General features: G+C 39.7%; 1 protein-coding gene across 1 annotated transcript in view; it reads right to left on the minus strand.

The window, feature by feature from the left end:
* Positions 1–19,424, minus strand: part of LOC104538099 (UPF0606 protein KIAA1549-like) — a gene marked incomplete at its 3' end in the record, with an annotated part of 23,986 nt that extends 4,562 nt beyond the window's left edge. The window contains exons 1-9 of the mRNA XM_010181176.1: positions 19,421–19,424; positions 14,829–18,629; positions 13,264–13,376; positions 11,582–11,801; positions 10,279–10,412; positions 7,724–7,886; positions 4,551–4,610; positions 2,818–2,969; positions 1,190–1,361 (exon numbers count right to left, since the gene is read on the minus strand). Of these exons, the coding sequence (XP_010179478.1) occupies positions 1,190–1,361; positions 2,818–2,969; positions 4,551–4,610; positions 7,724–7,886; positions 10,279–10,412; positions 11,582–11,801; positions 13,264–13,376; positions 14,829–18,629; positions 19,421–19,424 (4,819 nt within the window). The remainder of the gene's footprint in view (positions 1–1,189; positions 1,362–2,817; positions 2,970–4,550; positions 4,611–7,723; positions 7,887–10,278; positions 10,413–11,581; positions 11,802–13,263; positions 13,377–14,828; positions 18,630–19,420) is intronic.
* Between the last annotated feature and the right edge of the window lie 2,145 nt (positions 19,425–21,569).

Below are 21,569 nucleotides of genomic sequence, written 5' to 3' on the forward strand. Positions count from 1 at the left end.
GTTTCAGTCCAATTAAAGTCAGTAACAGACCATGATCAAATCAAAGATCAGTATAGTACACTGTGCATTCTCTGAAAATTAGACCATACTTAAATCTTCTAACTCAATCATTAACTCTAACTCAATTGATGATACATAGATTACTTATTACAGTGCTCCCTCCTTTTCCTATCAGCATTACATGTAATTATTTCAAAATCACTGCTCCTTCAGGCTAAAATAATGGCACCAGGGCATTCCATTTTATATGTTATTTAGCCAGTACAGAATTTCACTATATAATTTGATTCCCAACTGGATAAATACCTTGCCGAAGTGGAGAGATTCAGTTACATAAAGGCTTTGATTTGTGCATTAAGATGTTATCGCACAAAAAACCCCTCCAAGATCCACCACAGGTTTATGACTGTGAGTCAGCTATATAGGAATATCCAAAATTATTTTTTTTAGGAAAACACCTATGCTTACAATCACTCAGTAACTGATGCAAGTTTTAACACTTTACTTTTCAAGAATAGATTGCTTTTTTGGCCACAGTATTCTGAACAATGCTACCATATCTAGAATCTGAAAACTGCCCATATACATAAGTAGTTCTGTCTAACTTCACTTTCCTGATTTGTGTCTAAATAACATCTTTAACAATCATGTGGTGTACTTTACAAAATTCTTGGTGAAAATTATTTTTTTTTAAATCCCTTTGAGAAAGAAATAATCTACATTATTTTGAACAAGCCAAAAATAAGGAACATCTTGATAGCCCACATACACAATTTCATTTTATATTGTGCCAAGTTACTTGAATAGCAATTTAGCCCAGCAGTCATTAGCCTGTGGTGTCATGGTTTCATTAGCATCAGAACTAACTATGACTTTACAGTTCTATAATGTTGTTCAGTTCATAGAACGGTATGAGTGTAAAATCAGTTGTACAGCCAAGTTTACAGTAATGTGCTAAATAACGGTTGGTATATATCTTTGATTTACTACAATAAAAGATTAGTCTGTCTTCCATAGGAAAAAGAGCAGCCTGCCTTAAGCAGCTGCTCAGAAAGGTGCAGCTGAAATTCTGTTGTGTGATCAACAGCGGATCCCCTCACCTACACTGGTGTTTTCACAGAGACAGAAAGAAAAACAAAAATAGAAGAAACAAAGGACTAAATGACAGAATTTTTAAAAGAGCTCTTACGATCAGCTTGAACTTGAATAACATAACCGAGTGTCAACGCCATCCTCTGGGAGTCAACAGTACTCAATATTTTGGCAGCTGCGGTGCCCAGCAAAGGTTTCCCATTGTATAAAGTATAGTATGTCAGTTCAGCCGGCTCCTTGGGTCCTGGAATACGTTGGATTTTTACCATCTTTCAGAAAGCAGAAAAAAAAAAAGAAAATGAGAGAAAGAGAAATAAACTGCGTTTGTATTATACCATTGCAAAACCTGCCAGAAGCAACATGAAGGCACTACACAGGAAACTCCTTCAAGACCCCACAGAAGCATAAGCTCCATACAAACACTTCACAGGATCAGAGCTTCTCTGCTTCATAGCCTAGGCTATTAAGATTAGTCAGGACTGACTGCTGCCTTAAAAATTTTTAAACATAATCCTAAACTAAAACCCTATACTAAGAAAAGCATGCAGTAAAAAGGAGGAAAGGATAAAATGTTTTGACATTACAGTCCTCTGTAAAGAGAGAATTCTTAAAATCTGTCCCAATATTAAAAATTATACTTTACTGACATATCGCAGTTGAAAAAGTCCCTCACATTTTACTTCTATACTCATTATTTTTGATTTCAGGCTGACCATAAAGAGAACCATGCTTTTTCCATTTTATTCTGCAGAACGCTGTCAGAATTTTTACATTGTCCCTCTGCCTTTCCTAAGAGTAAAGGAAGTGTCAAACACTTCTAATGATGAGAGGGCAAAGGAGTTCTGTGATTCTTTTGCATTATGTCATTGACTAAAATATGTCATGTTTTCACAGAAAATTTTACAAAGGTTCACACTTTTGGCCAGTAAAAATGCATTCCTGAAATTCTTTCAGTGGGAAAACACACAGAATTGTGAGCAAACGAGAAAAGTAGTAGCTTGTACACAACAAGCAATTCTTGAAAAACATTATGTAATTTTTTAAAAGCAATAACTTATCATGTGATTTTTGAAGACAGATCCTCTTTGATTCCCTCATAACTAGCATCAGACAGTTAAATTAGTAAGAAAACAAAATAAGATCATTTCAAAATACTGAACAGGCAATGTTGCTAAATAAGAGAAAGATGATTAATAAATTACTTGTGATTGAAATCTCTACTTCATAAAGTGATCAGTGGCCACATGATTTGATGACTAATCCTGCATAAAGACTGCTTCATACTTCTTTTTTTTTTAACAAAAATTAAAAAGAAGTTCTAGCTTTATTGAATTACCTAGGAAAGGAAGGCCTAGGAAAGTTGGAGTTTTTTTTAAACTTAAGAACAAAAGCCTGGAACTCTTCATTTAGCTTTAGGCTAAAATATGTACTTTGTACCAATCCCTCTTAGCAACCAAAGAGAAAATGTTTATTAACACTGATTAACTAATAATTTCTAGAAGATGTGAGGCATGCAAACACAGCTGACTGGAACGCATTAGTAATGCCATGCATTTTGCACTCTCTGCCTTGGTACTCATGAAAATAGACAGGAAATCTCAACCCAGTAAAACAGGTTGATCTGGGGTTGGTTGGTTTTTTTCCACACAAATTGAGACAGCATGCATGCAAACAAAGCCCATTTTTCAACACATATCCAGGCACAACTGATATCGCATTGACCACCTGCACAGTGTAGCTGCCCACAGTAGTAGCACGTTTGAATCGTCTTGCTTGCTGATGGGACATCATAAACAGCGGGGCCAAACGCTGCTCCATTAATCTTGCAAAGCTTTGATTATTCAGCCCCAGTAATGCAATATCAACCCCTTGAATAACTGTGGGAATGGAGAAAATCACATATCAGCACACTTACATGGACATATTAAGTAACATGTGATATGCAGGGCAGCTTGGGACATGGATGTACTAACTCGCCTAGAAGAACAATAGCTGGACACTGTTACACCCCCTCAGTAATTCCCAATGGGGATATAATGTGCTTCCATTTCAGCCCCTGCACTGTTCTTCTCAGGTAATGTCAATGATGTGTCAGAGAACAAAATCCTCCAAAAACATTCTTAGCCCTTCAGTTTACAAAAATGGCTCCAGGAAGCACCTGATCTATGATCTTCAACATAAAAAGTATGTGAAAAACTATTCAAGAGCTGCCAGCTTTCAATCTTATTGCCAGATACTCCTGTTAACTAAAAGACAGTTTTTCATCTAGCAGTTTTGAAATGTGAAGTTGGAATTCTGTGCAACTATTTGAAACAAAACACTATATTTTTGGGAGCACTGAAAACTGAATAAACATTTCCTAAATAATAATGAATGTGAACTTAAGAGACAATGAATTTAAATAAAGCTCAAATAAGTGATATTGCATGCTAATTTAATTCATACAAATGTATGATTTTTCAGTATTCTTTAAAAAAAAAAAATCTCCTGGGACCATCATGATTTTTTTTAAAACAGCATTTCCATTGTAGTATCAATAATACTGCATTGCAGTATGTGCACAAAGGCAAGAAATGGTTTATGGGGTCCAGATGGGGTGGAGCCAAACTGCTCCCTTCAGAGAATCATAATCTCAGCATAGACTTTTTTTATCTCAAAATTTATCTCAAAATATTGATACAACAGGCACCAAACCACAGCATCTTTTGGAAGCAAAGTGTAGAATTTAATCTGTTTCACATCAGGCTCCTTTCTCTTGCTCTCCTGAGCATCAAACCATTCCAGCCACAGACACACTGATTAGAAAGGCTTTGGCATCTACTCAAAGATGTCTGGGAGAAAGGATCTCTTTCCTTCCCAGTTATCACTTCTAAAGTCAAAATGATTGTGAATGAGAATGTGATACCAGTGAAATGACTGTGATAAAACAGGCATTTTGAAGCCTAGTAGCATTTTCTGCACCTTCTTTTCCACCAACAAAGTTACATGCTTAATGTTTCAGATGAAAGATGCAAAAATTCCTGGACTCAGACAGAGTCAGCAAATCCTAACAAACTTCCTCAGTTTAAGAGATCACCTTTCTTCCTGGGTTATGCCTACAAGCCTCTTTTGATTTCATATTTCCAAGTCCCAAGGGGACCAAAACATTTAAAAAGCCTTTTTGTTATTAAACTCTGAGGAGATTATGCTGCTCTCAGAAGTGCTTAAACCAAACTGGCATTAATTCTGAGGTAAGTGTTGGATGCAGGAGACAGCTCTGATCAAGATGACAAATATGATAAATCACAGTTATGCCCTAGAGTAACTTTAAATACATTTGTCCAGTTGAATGCAACAGGCAGGTTCAGTGGATAGCCACTTATTACTGTGTAAAATTATGGCACTGATATGTTTATAAAATCAAGCACAAAAAATTATTATTTGAAGTGCATGGAGGAGGGAACAAAATTAAAAAGTACCTGTTATCACCCAGTAATCTCTAGTTGACTCTGAGACATCAAGGTTTGGATACTCCAAAGCTTTAAAATAAAAGATGAAATTATGTCATAATATTCCAACATCCTACACATTATAGGTCTCAAAACCATTTAGTTAACCAGAAAGCAATAAATAAAATTTAACTATGGCCCAGGAAGAGATCTAGAGGCATAATTTTCAGGGTTTCTCTTCAGTCTGAAAAAGGACATCAAGTGCAAACAGCACAAGTGCTGCCTTATAAAGTAGAACATACATCTGTTGCCAAAATATTGGCTGGTACATTGTTTGGGGCAAAGCCAAGGATTGCCCCTTTCTGAAAATAATAGGTAATATGCATGTGTCTATTATATACATTTCTGCTGCTTTCTCTCTCTGAGTAATCCCCTGGGGAAAACAAGACGAGATTATATGGTGATTCTGTGATTTAATCCTCACTTAACCCAGACCGCAATTTTAACTTAAAATAGTATTTAAATATAAGAAGGATCAGATTGCACCAATCACAGAGGGCAGGTCTACATGAATTACAAACAAGACTAATGATACTGTGAACACACCTTAGAGTTCTCTCACTCTGCACCATTTAAGGTATTACTACCCTATGTGCTTACATCTCTAAGAAACTCATGTTTGCTATTTCGATCCCTTTTGTTAGCTTTTCCATCAACAAAGTGCATTAAGCTGCAAAGTTCAATATGCTGGTAATTCATTATGCAGAATTTTTTTCAATAGATTTACACAACATGGAAAGCATTAACACTTGGAACCTAATTCAGAAAATATCCATGCCCCACATGTTGATACACTGCTATTGAGTTACCTTGATTTTTAAACTCCAAAGGGGCTTAAAACAGTAAACATTGTAAAGCATCTGATTACACACCGTATCTGCTTTTGAGGACGGATTTCATGGCATGTCCTGAGCTGTACATTTCCATGACAAACTGCAAAGGCTTTGGAGGAGCCACCAGAGTCTACTGGGGAATAACTTGCTCTGAGAACAGCAGCAATACTTGTTTGATAAACTGAAACAACTGTGCTGTCACATGAATAAGCATCAAACACTTTACAAAGTAAACATTTTCACAAGACACACTACCAGTCTGAAGCCATAAATACTGAAGCACATTAAGTTCATGAGTCTGCAGTATACCTGCTGTGCGGGAAATAAAACCAAGGACTCCAAAATTAAATATAAGCCATTAGTTGTTAAAGGAGCACTACCTAAAGACTTTATTGGGTCAGTTCATCATGTGTGGGGAACAGCAGAGAACTACAATATCACATGAGACTCTTACTGTGAGACAAATGCCTTCCGCAGCTCCTGAATACCAGCACATGCCTGTATTGCCTTTGTAAGAAGCACCGTAATCTTCTTCCTATGCAACAGGCCCATTTTGGAGGCCAAAAAACTGAACTGACCACAGCCATCACCAATACTTCCTTAGCCTTTCTCCTTGTGCTCCTAGATGCTCCATGAACATGAGTCCTGCACACGGGGCAGGCTTCAGACAGGCTTACCCGCCATGAAAAGGAAGGAGCCCATCTCATCATAAATGGTCTGCATCCCTTTCTAGTTCTCCACACACACCATTTGTCACTCACCTCCTTCTACCTCCCCTTTCCTGTGAAAGGACCTGATGAAAATCAAAATATAGCCTAAGACACGTCCCTTACCCTGTGATAGTCCAATTCAAAAGCACACCAACACAGTGCAAGAACTCCTCACTGGGCAGCTTCACCGACAGACATTTGGTTGCAAAGATCTGATTTAGATAGGTAATGCCTCCAGAATAAAACGAATTACTTCTTTTTCAAGGATTTGCAGAATTATCAGAGTTAGTTGTGATTCCTGACCACCTCGCACAAGAGTGACCACTCCCCGCCAGACAGCAGGGTGCTTGTTGTGCAAGTAACTGATGAACAAGATAGATAATTACTCTGTTGTTGGGTTGTTTGTAAATAAGATGGACAGACCAAACAAGTAATTCAAGTTTTCCCCAGTGCTCCCTTTCCAGCAGCCTGGTTCTGCTTTTTCTTAGAATCAGAAAAATGAACCACCACTGTACTAACTTTACCTAAAGCTATAAATCCACTCAGTTCATTGTTCTGATTCTAAATACATATCTGGCTCTACCCTCATACACCTGATTATTTCAGTAATTGTGAAATGAAAAATTACAAACTACTCCATCACTGGTTTAGCCTTATCAGTGAGTTTGATAGCTACCAGAAGCTTAACCAGATCTTTGCTGGTATTTGAGTGCAGTATCTCAAATTTAACAAGCAACTCATGAAGACTGACACACAGCAACATCAGATGAAACTTGCCCTTCCTTAACCAGAGTCCATTAGCATGCACTGACATACCCAGCACATCCCTGTCTCTTCTTATTTCCCAGTAAGCACTGATGTCCTCCAGTGAACAGACAACCCAGCTCTACAGCAAGCTTAATTTCACATACTGAGTTTAACAAGCAGACTAAACAGAAATCAAATGTCTTGTCTCTTTCTTCATTTTAGATGAATTAGCACACAGAGTCATAGAGCATATACGTCGCATGGGCTGCCCAGAAATGCAAGCAAATTCTTAATGCGAAAGTGCGTGGACCACATTTTAAACTAAGGATGAAGTTCAGCAAATACACCAACAACTTTTTAAACAGAGAACCATAGATAAAGCTCACCCACTACCCAAACACACGCTCAAAGTGTGCTGCCCAGCCCTGCCACTGGAGCAAGCATCAGGGGCTGTCTTCCACTGCAGTAACAGACTATGCAGAAGATTAAGTGCTGTGCAAAGCTTTCCTGAAGTGAAGAATTGGGCATATTCTGTGTTTTGTTTTATATAAAACTACAATTTTACTGTGTTTGGCATCTGTGGCATAGGCATTTTTTAATTAATATCAGCATATATGTGGTGTCTTAATTATCTGCCAGTGTTTCTAGGAGCTGAAGTAAACACTGAACCCCCAAAACCCCTCCATCTAATCCCTCCTCCTTTAAAAAGAAAAACAAAAAAAAAGTAGTTTAAAAAAGTTGTAGGCAAAAACACCTACAATGTGTGTGTTTGAAAACAAGGCTTATGGTGCTTGCAAAGCAAAAGCCTGACACTGGCTAATCCTAACCTGTGTGCTGGGAAGTGCATACTTACATTCTGCAATGGTGAGAGGTGGGTAGGTTAGATAGAAACCCACCAGCTCAGCTGACAGCTGATTAAGAAGGTTGCTGGAAATAGTGCCATTTAGAGTTGTGCTTTGATTGCTCACTACATAAAACAGAGTGACAGCTTGGGAGACATTGGAGGTGTTCAAAATCTGAAACAGAGGTAAAAAAATAATGTGCAGCTGTGTTTCAGCTCAATTATAAACAAGCAAACAAACAAACAAACGAATCTCTAAACCAATGCAAACAACCTGAGGAAACATTAACTTGAACAACGGATTAGATACAGCTTACTCAATATGATTGTGTAAAAAAGCTTGTGATACTTTAATTCCTAGTTTAGCACATGCAGAGTTAGCAGACGACAGCATCAGACAGAAAAGGTACAGTCAACACTGAAAATATTTTTCCCCATTTTTTTAACAGGAATTGTAAGATGAGGGAGAGGATGCTTAGTAGAAAAATTGTTCACTGTTTGATATGGAGGAATTAGGCATGTATGTCTTCTCTCTTTGCTGCCTGGCTAGTGCAGTTATCTAGACTTACACCTTTTACACACGAAATAAAGGGATATTGTGTCTCTTCTACTCTTAGCATCCTGCTTTCCTCACCATTAGCTCTATGCCAGTCACTTCCTGAGCCCAATTCTGATGAGTGGTGTATTTAGGGACCAATTCTGTTTAGTAAGTACTGGATCAGATCTTCAAACAGCAGTTTTATGCAGGAAGCAGAGAGGTAAAGGAAGGGCAGTAACATGTTTTCTCACAAAATTCACGCCTTAGGACAAGAGGGGTTTTTTTTGGCTTGGAACTGTAGATAAGGTCAACAGCATTCAGCATTCATGAACGTTATTCTAAATAGCCCAAAGTTATTCAAATAGTAAATATAAGCATAAGCATAAGCATAAAATGTAGTCTAGTAAAAGCATTGAAAGGAGAATTCTAGATCAGACCAAAGGCATGCCTACCTAATGTTCACTTAAAAATGGCTGGGAGCAGATGCTTGGAGAACAAGCACAGGGCAAAAGAGGAGGACTCTCTTCTGCAGTATAAAGTTAGTTCACAGCTGTAGACTGAGCCATAAATCTTATGCTTGGGTTTAAAAAGCACTGATGACTTTTTATTCTATATGTTGACCAATTGCTTTTTGTAACCTCAATACCTTTTCTCCAGTTACATCCAGACATCTTCAAGACTTTATTATCCCACTGTGTGAAAATACTATTCTTATCTTTAAACCTGTGTAGTTCTGTTATGGGAAAAAACTATCAATCCTGACTCACTACACCACTCATGGTCAGAGAACCATGGCCAATTTCATTTCTCCTTGTGTGGAAGTTGGTTTTTGCCTTTTACTCATCTTGCTGCCCTTCTCTCTACTCCTGTACTGCAGCAGCACCTTTTCTGAATCAGCTTTGTCTGCTCCAGAACTGTTCCTCACTTTGTAACTAATCTAAAACCCTCACACTATTTTCTGTTGCACTGACTTAGTTCTTTGCATGGTACTGGACTAATTTGCGATATTTTTTTTTCATGAAGATCACATTCTTCAGCCTCTTAATTCTCAATTTATATATTGCCTCCAAGACCTCTATTCTGTCACTTCCTAAGTTGGCAATATCCACAAAACCCACAACTACCACCTTCTTCTAGGGCTCTTTACAAAATTGCCTTGGTGTTTTGTAAGATCCGTGACTTCTGTGATCAAATTAGCCACCATGAAGGTCCCCTCAGCATCATGGGTCCAACTATTGAAAAGTTAGATAATCACTTTAGCTACTGCAGTAGGTCATATCTTACTTTTCTGCCTCTCTGAGCTCCTCCGATTTGAACACAAGTTCACAAAAGACAGTACCAAAGTAACTAAGCAGAGCTCTGATGACCAATTTTCTCCTGGTAAACTACTTGCAAACTATTCTGAGGAGTGCAAGTCCATACACAGATTTTTACTACACATAAAGTACATATCATAATATCACTCAGAGGACAATTTATTTATTCCTAAATATGGCACAGAGCTTAAGGGTATTGGCCCACTAAACATATAAAGTTCGGGAAAAAACAGGCCCTTAATAGTGAATTTGGATCTGCAAGTGTAGAAATGGCATGCACATGAAAAAAAAGAAAGAAATATATCCATTAGCTTAGATTTTACAAACAGCTATGCATGACACTATCTTTATACCTGAATAGCCTCACTAAAAGCAACTAACATGTCAGAATAACATATTCAGTAAACACAAACTTGGAAGAATATATATAGTTTTTTATTTGAATTTCACTTAAATTATTTTTACTTCATTATTTTTAAATTTACTGCAAACAGTAAAATCCAAATTCACTAAAACAACAGTAGCAGTCTTCTTTAAATCATGCATTTATAAGTTTTCCTACAATAAATAAAACAGTCTTATTTCAGTTGAAAACATAAACACACTTCCATAGTGCCTATCAAAGCCATTATGTTGAAATACAAGCATACACATAGGAAAGAATAACCCAGAGAGCTTGGCAACAGGCACTAGCAAAGCACATCACATTGTACCTGAACTGTTAAGTTGTTGCTGGTGTTTAAGACCTTTCTTTCAGCATCCTGAAATGCTCTCTGTAACCGTTGCTCCATGGTCTGAACAAATTTGCATGACTGTATATTGTCCGTTTGGCCCACAAACTGCAGCTCTGGAAAAGGAACAACGTATTTGTATGTGGACAAAATATTCTTGATTGTATAACTCCTGCAATACCTGACAGCAAAATTATGAATTTACAAATTAAGCAGGTGAAAATAATGCCACATGAGACCGGTTTATGTCATTCAAGCACTGCACTAAACTAGCCTCAATTCAGACATAAGAATTAAATTGCATTATTAGAGCTGATAGTCTCCACAAACAATTTAAATAGAGACTGTTTCTGCGTTAATATATAAGATGGTAAGACCAGTTCACTGCACAAATACTTACAACACAGAGCCAGGCAGTAAGTGAAATAATTCTAAACCACGTGTAATACTCTTAAATCTTGCAGGTCATTTGCTCTCGCAAGACATAATCAATCATAATATTGATTCTCATTCTGTTTATGCTAGTAAAAATATACTTAACTGGGTAACTGCAATAAGTATGTGTATATCCCCCTCCTCCTGGAAGTGTTCAAGGTCAGGCTGGACAAAGCTTTGGGCAACCTGGTCTAGTGGGAGGTGTCCCTGCCCATGGCAGTGGGGTTGGACTGGACGATCTTTAAGGCCCCTTCCAACCTGAACCATTCTATGATTCCATTATAAACATGTAAGCATACATATAAGAAATATTTTTACAATTGAATATGCTGTTTTACAGCACTCTCTGCCCTCTCGTAGCTTATACTGTTCTGCTGCACTGCAACTGCTGCACTGATGCCTTCTGCAGTACAGAGGCGTTAAACAGTGATCTCAGGTCCAGCCAGAACAATACATATGTATATACACGATATAGTCATATTTCTCATCTGATCATCCTCAAAAGAAATACACAGGTTACTGCACAACCCATCAATTAAAATCCATTTAATCAAATGCCAAGTCTTAGTCAAGCGTATTGGCACGACTCATCCCTAAGGCAATGCCACTCTATTTCACAGCAGTGCCAGTAGAGGTGACAGCAGAGCACCACACAGGACAGGGATGTACGTACCAGCTGTCCTGCTCATGTCAGGAACACCAACAAGCGAAACCAAATCAGAGCTTGTCCTGCTGTGCAGCAAGCAGGGGCTGAGGCAGGACAGCAAAGGGGAACAGGAGCATCATCCCTGTGCATGGCAGCATTAACACACACACAACCCCAGATGTGGACAGGCAGGGCTCTGCTCACCTGTTTTCAGCTGGAAGCGGTATGCAGGAAGGGGCTTCCATGGCAAGGCCAAGGCTGCTATGGACTGGAGATGTGGTACATGCTGCTTGATGTCAGCTGTGGCGTTGCTAATGCCGTACGCCAGAAGCCTTTCAATTACAGCAGCTGGCATAAAAACCAGTCTGCCCCGTGTAACATAGTAACCAACTGTTACATTATTTGATTGTTCCAGGATTTCAACCTAAAACACACAGGGAATTTTTTTTATTATTTTCTTTGCCATTCAACCACTATTTGACAGGACTTCTCGTCCTGAATATAGCTCCCTTGCAAGGTTTTCATCCTGTAATCCCCTATAAACCTTACGGAATCAGTTAGTGTCATATCAGACATGGTATTAAAAGAATTGTGCAGGGAGCATTAGACCCAGCCCATGCAAAACATGCTCTGAACTGAAGCAGCACAGTACTGCTACCACAGCTCATGTTTAGACTAATTTAGACTAAGGCTTCATTCATGGATATATACCGAGACATTTTACTTATGAATGTGAAAATACAGAGAATCCAGAGAACATCAAGCTCCTACTTCATACCTGAAGTTCACTGCCTCTGAGCATATGTCTGTCATTGCAGGTTTGGAGACAGATCTTTGAAAGACAAAAGTTTTCAGTATTTGATTCTTCAACCTCAACTGTCTCTTCTATATTATTTTTCCTATACTGCCTCAGATGGTTAAACTATCAGCTATATGAGTAGAAATCATAAACCACAAGAATGAACATGCTGTGAGCCAAAACATGAGTTGCATTTTACCTCAAAATTCTGTATTTTCCAAAAAGTTTAAGCCCTGGAACTGGGCCTCCGCACTAAGTTTTAGCTGGTTTCCTTCATTAGAAAAAGGTAGCTTCTCTCAGGTTTACAAGAAGGAGGAAGAATAAGACTGACAGTTTTCATTGCTGCTGCTGAGACTCAAGAATATACAATTCCCAAACCAATCAACATCATCCAAATTTGTTGCAATAGAGCATGGCAATAAAAGCCAACCTTATGACCTCTATTTTGAGCAAAATTATTTTTTTCCTTTCCAGTGGCTTGGTGAATATAACTCTTAACAGCCTTGGACTCAGCACAATCCCCTACCTAAGGCATAGGAACCTGTGTTGGAAAGAAGTGTCCCAGCGATCCACCTCAGCCTGCTCTCACATGCAGAGGTTTGTGCAATTTAGCTGCAAAGTAATGAACAAGTCTCCCTCATTTATTTCCAATAAAATATGCTTTCTCCCTGCTCAGGATTTTTGTCCCCACAGAATTGCACTTGTCAGGTACCGGGTTTTCAAACCAGGGAGCGGACTGACAGCAGTGACACCCCATTTGCCAGCCCTGCCCTTGCAATTGATCCAGGCTGAGCACAGCAGCACTTGGCTGACCATGAACCGAAGACATTCCTGAGCTGCAGGGGAGGAGAAAACTGCTGTCAGTAGTTGTTTCCCAAAATGGTTCTTTGATATAAATAAATAAAACAGCAAACATTTTGGAGTGGTCCTTACATTTTTAGAGCCCAGACTGGATGCCGCCTGTCTGCTCTCCATAAGAAAAGCTTGGTGATCTCCAAGAGGCACCACTGGCGCTGCAGCCAGCTGGGATTCTCTTGGTGGGAGAGCTGTTTCAGTGGTATCATGTAGGGAAGCCAAGCATCCTTACCTGAGCGCTGACATTTTGGTTGAAAGCTTGTCTCAACACTTGGTTGAGGCCTCTTCTCACACTCTCCTTGAAGGGACTGCTGATCAGCATTCTCCTTGTGTTCAGAATCAGAACTGTGGAACAACAAAAGCCACATGTCAGTTTGAGATACCATCATACTACTGTTTGCTTTTATAATTGTTTCATGTTGGGCTACCTGGGTGGAGATCATCAAAGCAGCCAGAATTTGCAGCAGCGCCAATGGGAGGAAGAACTGCAGAGGCTCAGCAGCATCCCCGAGTTCCCTATTCATCCCATGGCCATAGCCCATTGTTTCCAGAGCAAAGTTCAAGAAATTGAATTTTGTTAGCAATAACAACAAGACTTGGTCATGTTGCTGTTCTGAGTGAGGTATGGCACCACTCAATTGCCTGCAGACAGACTGGTGCAGCATTCCCAGAGACTGAGCTGGTGCTGCACAGGCAGGCCTACATAGAGGACACATGCCTCATACCTTCATGGCCAGAGTCAAATAAGCAAAGAAATGTGTTACTCCACTGTGACAATTATTTTCCATTTAGGAAGTAATCTTTCTAATATGTCAGACTTTCTAATATACTTTATTTATTAACATTATCACTAGCTTTTTTTCTTTTTCTCTTATAAGATGCAGAAAGATTTTTATAGCTCCACTTAAGTACTTTCAATTATAAATTACAAACAAGCTACTTCTATTTTTAGAAATAGTTGTTGTAGTCATCATACTACTGACATAGATATTTGGCAGCTACTAAATATATATTAGGTCCAAAAGCTGCTTATTTCATTGTCTCCAGTGTGATTCAGTTCTACACAAGGTCATAAACCCTTTTATGTAGCTATCCTTTGTTGAGATCTCCAAGATACACACATCTTCTGGTGCTGCACTGTGCTACCATAAGGCATCCATATGAAGCCTGGGCAAGTGTCCTCTGCAGGCCCCTATAGTTCAGCGTTCTCAAAGATAAGGAAAAGCTGTCTGTGAAAGAAACAGCTATAGCCAGAAGTGGTACTGTTAACAAAGAAAGTTCAAAATCCTCTCATTTTGAAGTGTACAACTCTAAATACTAAACATTCTTTTCAAAGGAATCTTTAATGACAGAATTAATTGTTCATATAAAAAGAGAATCAGGTATTCCTACATAAACAGGGCCAAAGACTGAGGAAGGTTACTGCACTGTCTTTTTCAGCAACACAGACTCCTTACTGCAAAGTAGAGAGCAAACCATCACATCCTACATGGTCATCCCTCCACATAGGTGGTTCTGTTAGATCCCTGCAGTGACCCTCTGAACTTCAGAGCACCTGATTGCACTACTTCATTTGACACATTCATTGCAAATCCTAAGCTACAAATAAAGCCAAGGCCATCCCTATACAAGCAACTCTGCTTCTATCTGTCTGGTTTGTCAGTGCAGCAGTCTTGTCCCCAGATGAATCACTAATGCCCCCACGTTACTTGACACTTGAGTGTATTTCCTGCTCATCATCAGTTGCCCCTTATAGACAAGCGAGGTCCTTTCAGCAAATTCAGGGGCCTCACATACCTGTTTTAACCATAAGGTTCCTGGAGAGCCGGCAATCCAGGGGAGGAGCTGCTGTCATGTTAGCGAAAGCGGCTGCTGCTGTGGTTTCGGGAGGAGCAGAGGTGTTTTCCACTGGAGTAGGGAGAAGCCTAGTTGTTTTCGCTGATGCTGTAATAGATGTCAAAGCTGCTGTAATTGTCAGTGGATATGGGGTTGACGTTTTGGTGATTTCTGAGCTTAGGAACTTCTGGATGTCAGTTACTGTTGTTTCCATCTGCCTTGGTATATGTGCTGTGGATGCAAGTGTGGAAGCTGTGACTGTGCCGCTTTTAGGGGTTATGAGCACAGCTGTCATGTCCACAGGTGATGCAGTCGTGTTTCTTGTTGCAAAAGGAAAATCTGTATGTGTTCCTACTGAGCTTAGATCTGACGCCAATTTTGTGGTAGTGTGATTTTTTGTTAGTGTCACTATCGGTGTGCTTAAAGCCATCACAGATGGCAAAGGTGTGTTTTCAGTGCCTAGAGAAAAGAAGGAAGAAGCTGGCACTGGTGAAGCTGGAGATGATTTTCTTGTTAGTGGTTTTGCTTCTGAAGTTCCTACTGTAGGTATTGCACCAGAAGATACTCCAGATAACACTGTAATGACAGAATGAGTAAAGTTGGTTGTTGACAAAAAAGGAGAAGTTAGTGGTGTTGGTGATGCATGGACAGAAGTTATGATGACTGACTGCAGAGCACTGGTGTTAGGGGTTTGCAATGGGATGCCCTTGGTAGTTTTCTTAGATATATTACTGGGAACTAGACTATGTCTTGTAGCACTTGTGTCCCACTCCTCCACACTAAATGTAGCTGGATTTTTATCAGCTGTAATCAAATAACCAGAGGATTCTAATTGATCATCTGCAAATTCTGGCAAATTTCCAGAACTGATGTCCTCTTCTGTAATAAAACTATGCAAGAGAGTTGAGCTAGAAGGCTTGGTTTGGGGAAAGGGGGACTCAGTTGGCAGTATGCTGTGGATGGCACTGTTTTCATAGCTGGCTGAAAAAGTCAAGTTGTCAGTGAGCTGAAAAGCCAATGTTGGTGGTGTGCCCAAGGTTTTTTTAAGCAAAGTAATCTTTCCACCATCAGATGGTTGTGATTCTAGAAAGCTAGGGAAAGCACCTGTATCATTAACAGGAAGCACATTTAAATGGGGAGGTGCTTCATAGTGTATACTGATATTAACATCTCCAACAGTGAAGAAATTAGCAATATTTTCAGCTGTGCTTCCATGCTTTTTTTGCAGAGGGTCAGGCACTGTCAAACTGGTAACAAGAGATGAATGCTGAACAGGAGATGTTTTCAGTGCAAATGCATCTACATAAAATTCCAGAAAACTGTTTGACTTTGTTCCAGTGAAGGGTAAATTTGAAACATTTTTACTAGAGTTTGTATATGTAAGGTTTTCTGAAGGGGTGGAGAAAAGCGACTGCTTATTTGTATTCATTTTCTTTTGCAGACTTGAAATTACTGAGTATGGTACACGGTACTCAGTTTCCCATGGAGAAGTACTTGGCGAAACTTCTCTTATTCCCATTTTGATTGAAGTATTTACCAAAGGAATACTAATGCCAGCTGAAGACAGCAATGCTGTATTGGTCCACATAGAAGTTGAAGTTGCGACTTCAGGAGAGCTGACAGGATCTAAATTGCCTTCAGAGTCTGCACTCGAAATCCCAGAAAAGCTGGAGCCTTGGCTAGCCATCACCGTTGTCACGGAAACCAGAGATGGCTGCATACCCCAAATTGGAGGAGTGATGGAGGCGAGATACTTTCTATCAACTGAAGGTGAAGTCTGACCAGAGGTAAAATGATTGAAAGCTTCTGGAGGTGAATATTCTGCACGTGGGGTCACAACACGGGGTATTTTCATACTCCTGTCTTTATTTGCAGTTACGTCTGGACTCTCTGCAGCACCAGGGGGAAGATGTGCAGTCACAAAGACACTCGCAGCAGATGTATTTGTGATAGCAGGTTCAGGTTTTGAAAGGCCTGTAGTGGAAGTATTCAACAGCACTGCAGCTAGATGAGGACTAGCCATGCGCGTTTCCAGAACGGTGCCTAGTATCTTTGATCCTCTGGGGAGTTTACTGGTTTGTATTTCTGAAGTAACTTTGGAAAGCTGAGATCTATAAGGCAGAACAATATTAGCATTAAAGTTTGCAGACATCTTTGCTGTCACTCCTCTCATGAATGGCTTCTGAGCTGTTCTTGCCACAGGAAAGCCATCAGAAGTTGGGACACTATGTGCAGAAGCAGTCGGCAATCGCATGCTGCTTGCCTGATAAGCTCCATTCATCAGGTCTTCCACAAAAGTCTGATTCAGAACCATCACTGAGTGCTGTGAGGGAACAATCAAAGGGATTTGCAAAGTACCCTCATCAGTTGCTGCTGCACCGGGACTGTTTGTGCGTGCTATCTTAGTAAAGGTGTCATTTGTCTCACTTAGCAAGGGAGACCTTGTGGTTGTTGAAGAGGAGTGTGTTGCATTTCTAAAGAGAATATCTGTTTCATTTATAAATGCTTCTACTGGCAGCACTGCATTGTGAGTGTGCTTTGCATCTGGAATAAGTGATTTTGGCAATGAAAGGGAAGATGTGCTCTCTGTTGAGCTGGAGACCTTAGCCAGACTCTCAGAAACTGATGACATGAGAGGTGCACTGGTAGTGCTTGTCGTGCAATTAGTCAGTGCTGTGGAAGACTGACAATGACTCATTTGGGGTATTAGGTGTGGAGTATCCACAAGATGGAAGACTGATGTAGGAACCTCTGCTTTATCCTGAAAAACTAGTGATGACAGGGGAGTGATATCTCTGTTTCTGTCAGTCAACACTGCCTTAAACGGCTGACTGTTTGGTTTTACTCCAGTAGAAGATACATTATACACGCTCTCATTAGGAAACAATGACAGGCTTCTGGAAGTTACTGGCAGGGAAGACTGGTATGTTTTTGACACAGGAGTATCAGAGTATACAGACAATAAAGAGGTCCTTTTAGAAGGATACCCCTTTCCCACTATTTCTATGAAATGCACTGTTGTAGATCCAAAGAGCTTGAAAGGCATGGTACTTGTAAACAACTCGGGGCCCCTTCTGCGGTTCACCACACTGGAATGTAATACAGTGACCATGCTTAGAGGACTATTTCTGCTTTCACTAACCTGTGAGCTGGCTGAAGCTGTGTTGAAGAAGCCTTCAGGATCTGCAGACAAAGGCACTTTGATGGGCAGTACAGCTGGTTTAGAAAAGTTAATGATATGAGGTGACTGAATTACCAATGATGAGAATGAAGGTGATGGAACAGCAGCAAGCATGTCTGATCCTGATACGCTTTCTTTTGAAATTGAGGGTGTTTCTAATGGTATAGGCTGAAATGGCACAGCTGTACTTGAATGTGTCGCTGATGGTGTAGTGGACAATGTGACAAACATACCAAGTTGAGGCAAACCTGATACAGCAGCTGTTTCATCTGCATCTTGAGATGATGACCTCAGAGGCAACTCAGCTGAAACCTCAGCAGGTTCTTGGGATGCACTGTTTCCACTGCCTTGATACAGGGTGGGTGACAGATGAGTTTGATCCAAAGTCCTGGTACGTGTGCCAGTCAGTGTTGTTTTTATCATCTGAAGCAAGTTTGCATTCTCCAAAGTCTGTCCCATTGAAATATCAGCTACTGAGGAAGTCTTAGTTTCTGTGGAAGGCCGTGTTGGTGATAGTATAGATCTCCAATTAGGAAAAGATCCTGTAGAAGGAGCAACGTTGATATGCTGTTGCCTGATACCTGTAAATTAATAAGTAAAAATTACTATATACTTTCCCAAAAGAAAGAGTTGTTGTCTTGTTGCAAGACTTCACAACACTAATGCATTATGTTTAGTAAAATTAGTGAACTTTTTTTTTATTCAAAGGGCATAAAATATCAGTTAAGAAAAAATATGTGAGAACATGGGTTTAGAAGCAGCATAGAAAGGGAATAGATTTTGACAACCAAGCTTCACTGACTTGGCATGCAGTCTGACATGGGAATAGTCAGCATTGGCTGGGTTCCTGTAGGATGCATCCGGAGGTGCTCATCTTGCCAGTTCTAATAATGCATGCAATTATAGACACAAAAGGAAGAAAATAAAACAGGGATGAACATGAGGAAAGGGGGGTCAGATCAAAAACAAATTAGGAAATTAAAGTCTTTTTTTGATATGTGCAGATGTACAATGCATCATTTCAAACACCAGTTTACTCTACATTCAATACCATAATGTTCCTAGGCTTTGTTTTCTTAAAATTATTACAGTTATTCTAAAATCATAGCAAGGGAAATCTCACATTCTTACTAATTTAAAGATTAAGATTCACTCAAGAGTAAAATTCAAGGGGTTATTTCCCTCCCCAGTAATCCTCCTCCCCACCACCACCCCATTGAGATAATAGATCAAAACTCAGTACTCGGCACTAGCTACCAGGCCAAGCTGTGACTCTCGCACAGCTAAACAGAGGCACAATATGGAGCCAGTCCCTGCCCTCCAACTCCATCACATCTGGATCAAACACAATGGATGCCAACCTCCTCCATACCCATAACGGCATGGAAAAGTAAGCAGGGGTAGATTTTGAGAAACACAGTTATAAAACATGTTGGACATTAGTTCCAGCCACCAACTAACGCAAGGGTCAACAGAGCTGACAGCACCAAAGGAGATCAGCCCACACAAACAGAAGCCAGCAGCAGAATGCCATACAGCAGAAGAAGAAAAGTGGGTCATGCTGCACCTATTTGAAACTAGGTTTCTTTCCTGTGATGCCCTTGTGCTACACTGCCCATCATCCATATGTGCAGGCCAAAGTAGTTTATTAGACTAGCTCCTTCAGGCTCCTGTGTCCATTCAACAGGAACATACTGGAATTATGTTCAGTGTGGCATTTTCACTCTATAAAAAAACAATCCACAAAAAACCCAAATAAACAAACCACAGATCTTCCATTTTATCCATGTATTTTAAAGTTTTATTAAGCCGGTGAAGAATGGCCATTATTATCTTTCCTCCATTGAAATGCAAGAATGAATACAGAATTTAGAAACAAGTGTTTTCAGAGGAGCCATGTCAGGATGCATAGCAGAACAGAGCTCTGCACTTCTAGCAACTAAAAAAGTCCCCAATTTTCACTTAACATGGGCTAACTTGCACACTGGCATTTTGGAGAAAATCAAAGGTAGGCAGACACAGGGCTGCCTACAGCAACAAGAGATAAGCAGACTAAGGAAAAACCCAATCAGCCTTAATGAAGCTGCACCAGATCAGCAGGCTGGACAGGAGGCTGCAGAAGTCATCAAGGAACCTGACCTACCAAGAGAGGTTTGCAGCACAAAAGTTATGCTTTTGTATATGTGCCATGGCTGCTGATGGGGGACCCAAGACCTAAATGACTGGTGTGGTCTATTTCTGATATTCTACATGCTCCACCGTATGTTGGGAGACACACTATGATTTAGACTGTGTTTTGGTGGCTTTTCCTTTCCTGTTAAAGTAAGGCAGTTTTTTAACAGAAGGTAAGAAAGAAGACATGTATTTTGCTCAACTGGCATGGATTCAAACATAAACCTGAAATTAAGAACTAGATGATGTGCTCTGTAAAATCAGGCCTTAGATAACCTTCAGGTTAAATTTCTGTGAGGTCATCTCAGACAATCTGTTACATCTCAAACTGTCTTCTTTCACCTCTGAACTGAAAAGCCATACTGAAAATAGAATGAAAAGCCTTCTCATGGGATTTCATCTAGCACTTAGTGAACATGAGTTCTAAAGGGGAATTAAACAAGCCAATGTTTTCTTGCTTTCTAAAAGAGCAAAATCTGTCAACATCAATCTGCACAGTCTGCACCAATCTTCATATATTTCTTCACACTTTGATTTAATGAAAACCATTACAAACAGAGAGACAATATAAACCTGAAAAAAGTGTTGATGTTACCACATTTTGACAAGTAAAGGAAAGCTCAAATAATGCAAAGACGACAAAACACTGAATAAAAATGTCCTCTAACTACTGCTTAATTCTAGTCTTTCAATTCTTGTTTCTTCCATTCCATACCAACTGGCAACTTTTTTGTTCACTTTCCTTTAATGAAGTGAAGTTCTTGAGTAACTGAAGGTTAAAAAACATCCTTTAATATTCCGCAACAAAAATACAATGCTGGTGTTCCACTGCCACAAATTTTGTTTGATTCTACCTTTGCAGAAAGATACTGACTATCAGTATTTCAAACTTAAAACATAAATTCAACATCCTGGTAGTGACAGCATGCAAAAGGTGAAACTATCTTCCCAACAGACGGAGTTTAAACTGAAGTACATACTGTTCACTTAATAATTGGTAGGATGATATCAACAACTACATATCCTTATCATATGCTGTGCAAACCAAGACTGTATCATGGAAGAAGGGAGGCCTTGGGATAATATTTCACTTCTACATCTACCAACAGTGGAGAGCACTTGACAAAAGGAGAAGACAAATTCAAACCAACATGAAAGTCGCAATGAGGACTCCATCCCACATACATTGTGCACTGAGCCATTGCTTGTACATACCTGTAGCTGTTTCTCATGTCTACAGATTCTTTCATACTTCATGCTATTGACCCACCACCACCTCCAACAATCCTAAAGCCCATTTAGCAGTAATCTCATTACAACAACTATCATTGATTAGGGAACTTTCCATT

The sequence above is a fragment of the Mesitornis unicolor genome, unplaced genomic scaffold (assembly GCF_000695765.1).
Source record: "Mesitornis unicolor isolate BGI_N332 unplaced genomic scaffold, ASM69576v1 scaffold47113, whole genome shotgun sequence".
NCBI lineage: Eukaryota > Metazoa > Chordata > Aves > Mesitornithiformes > Mesitornithidae > Mesitornis > Mesitornis unicolor.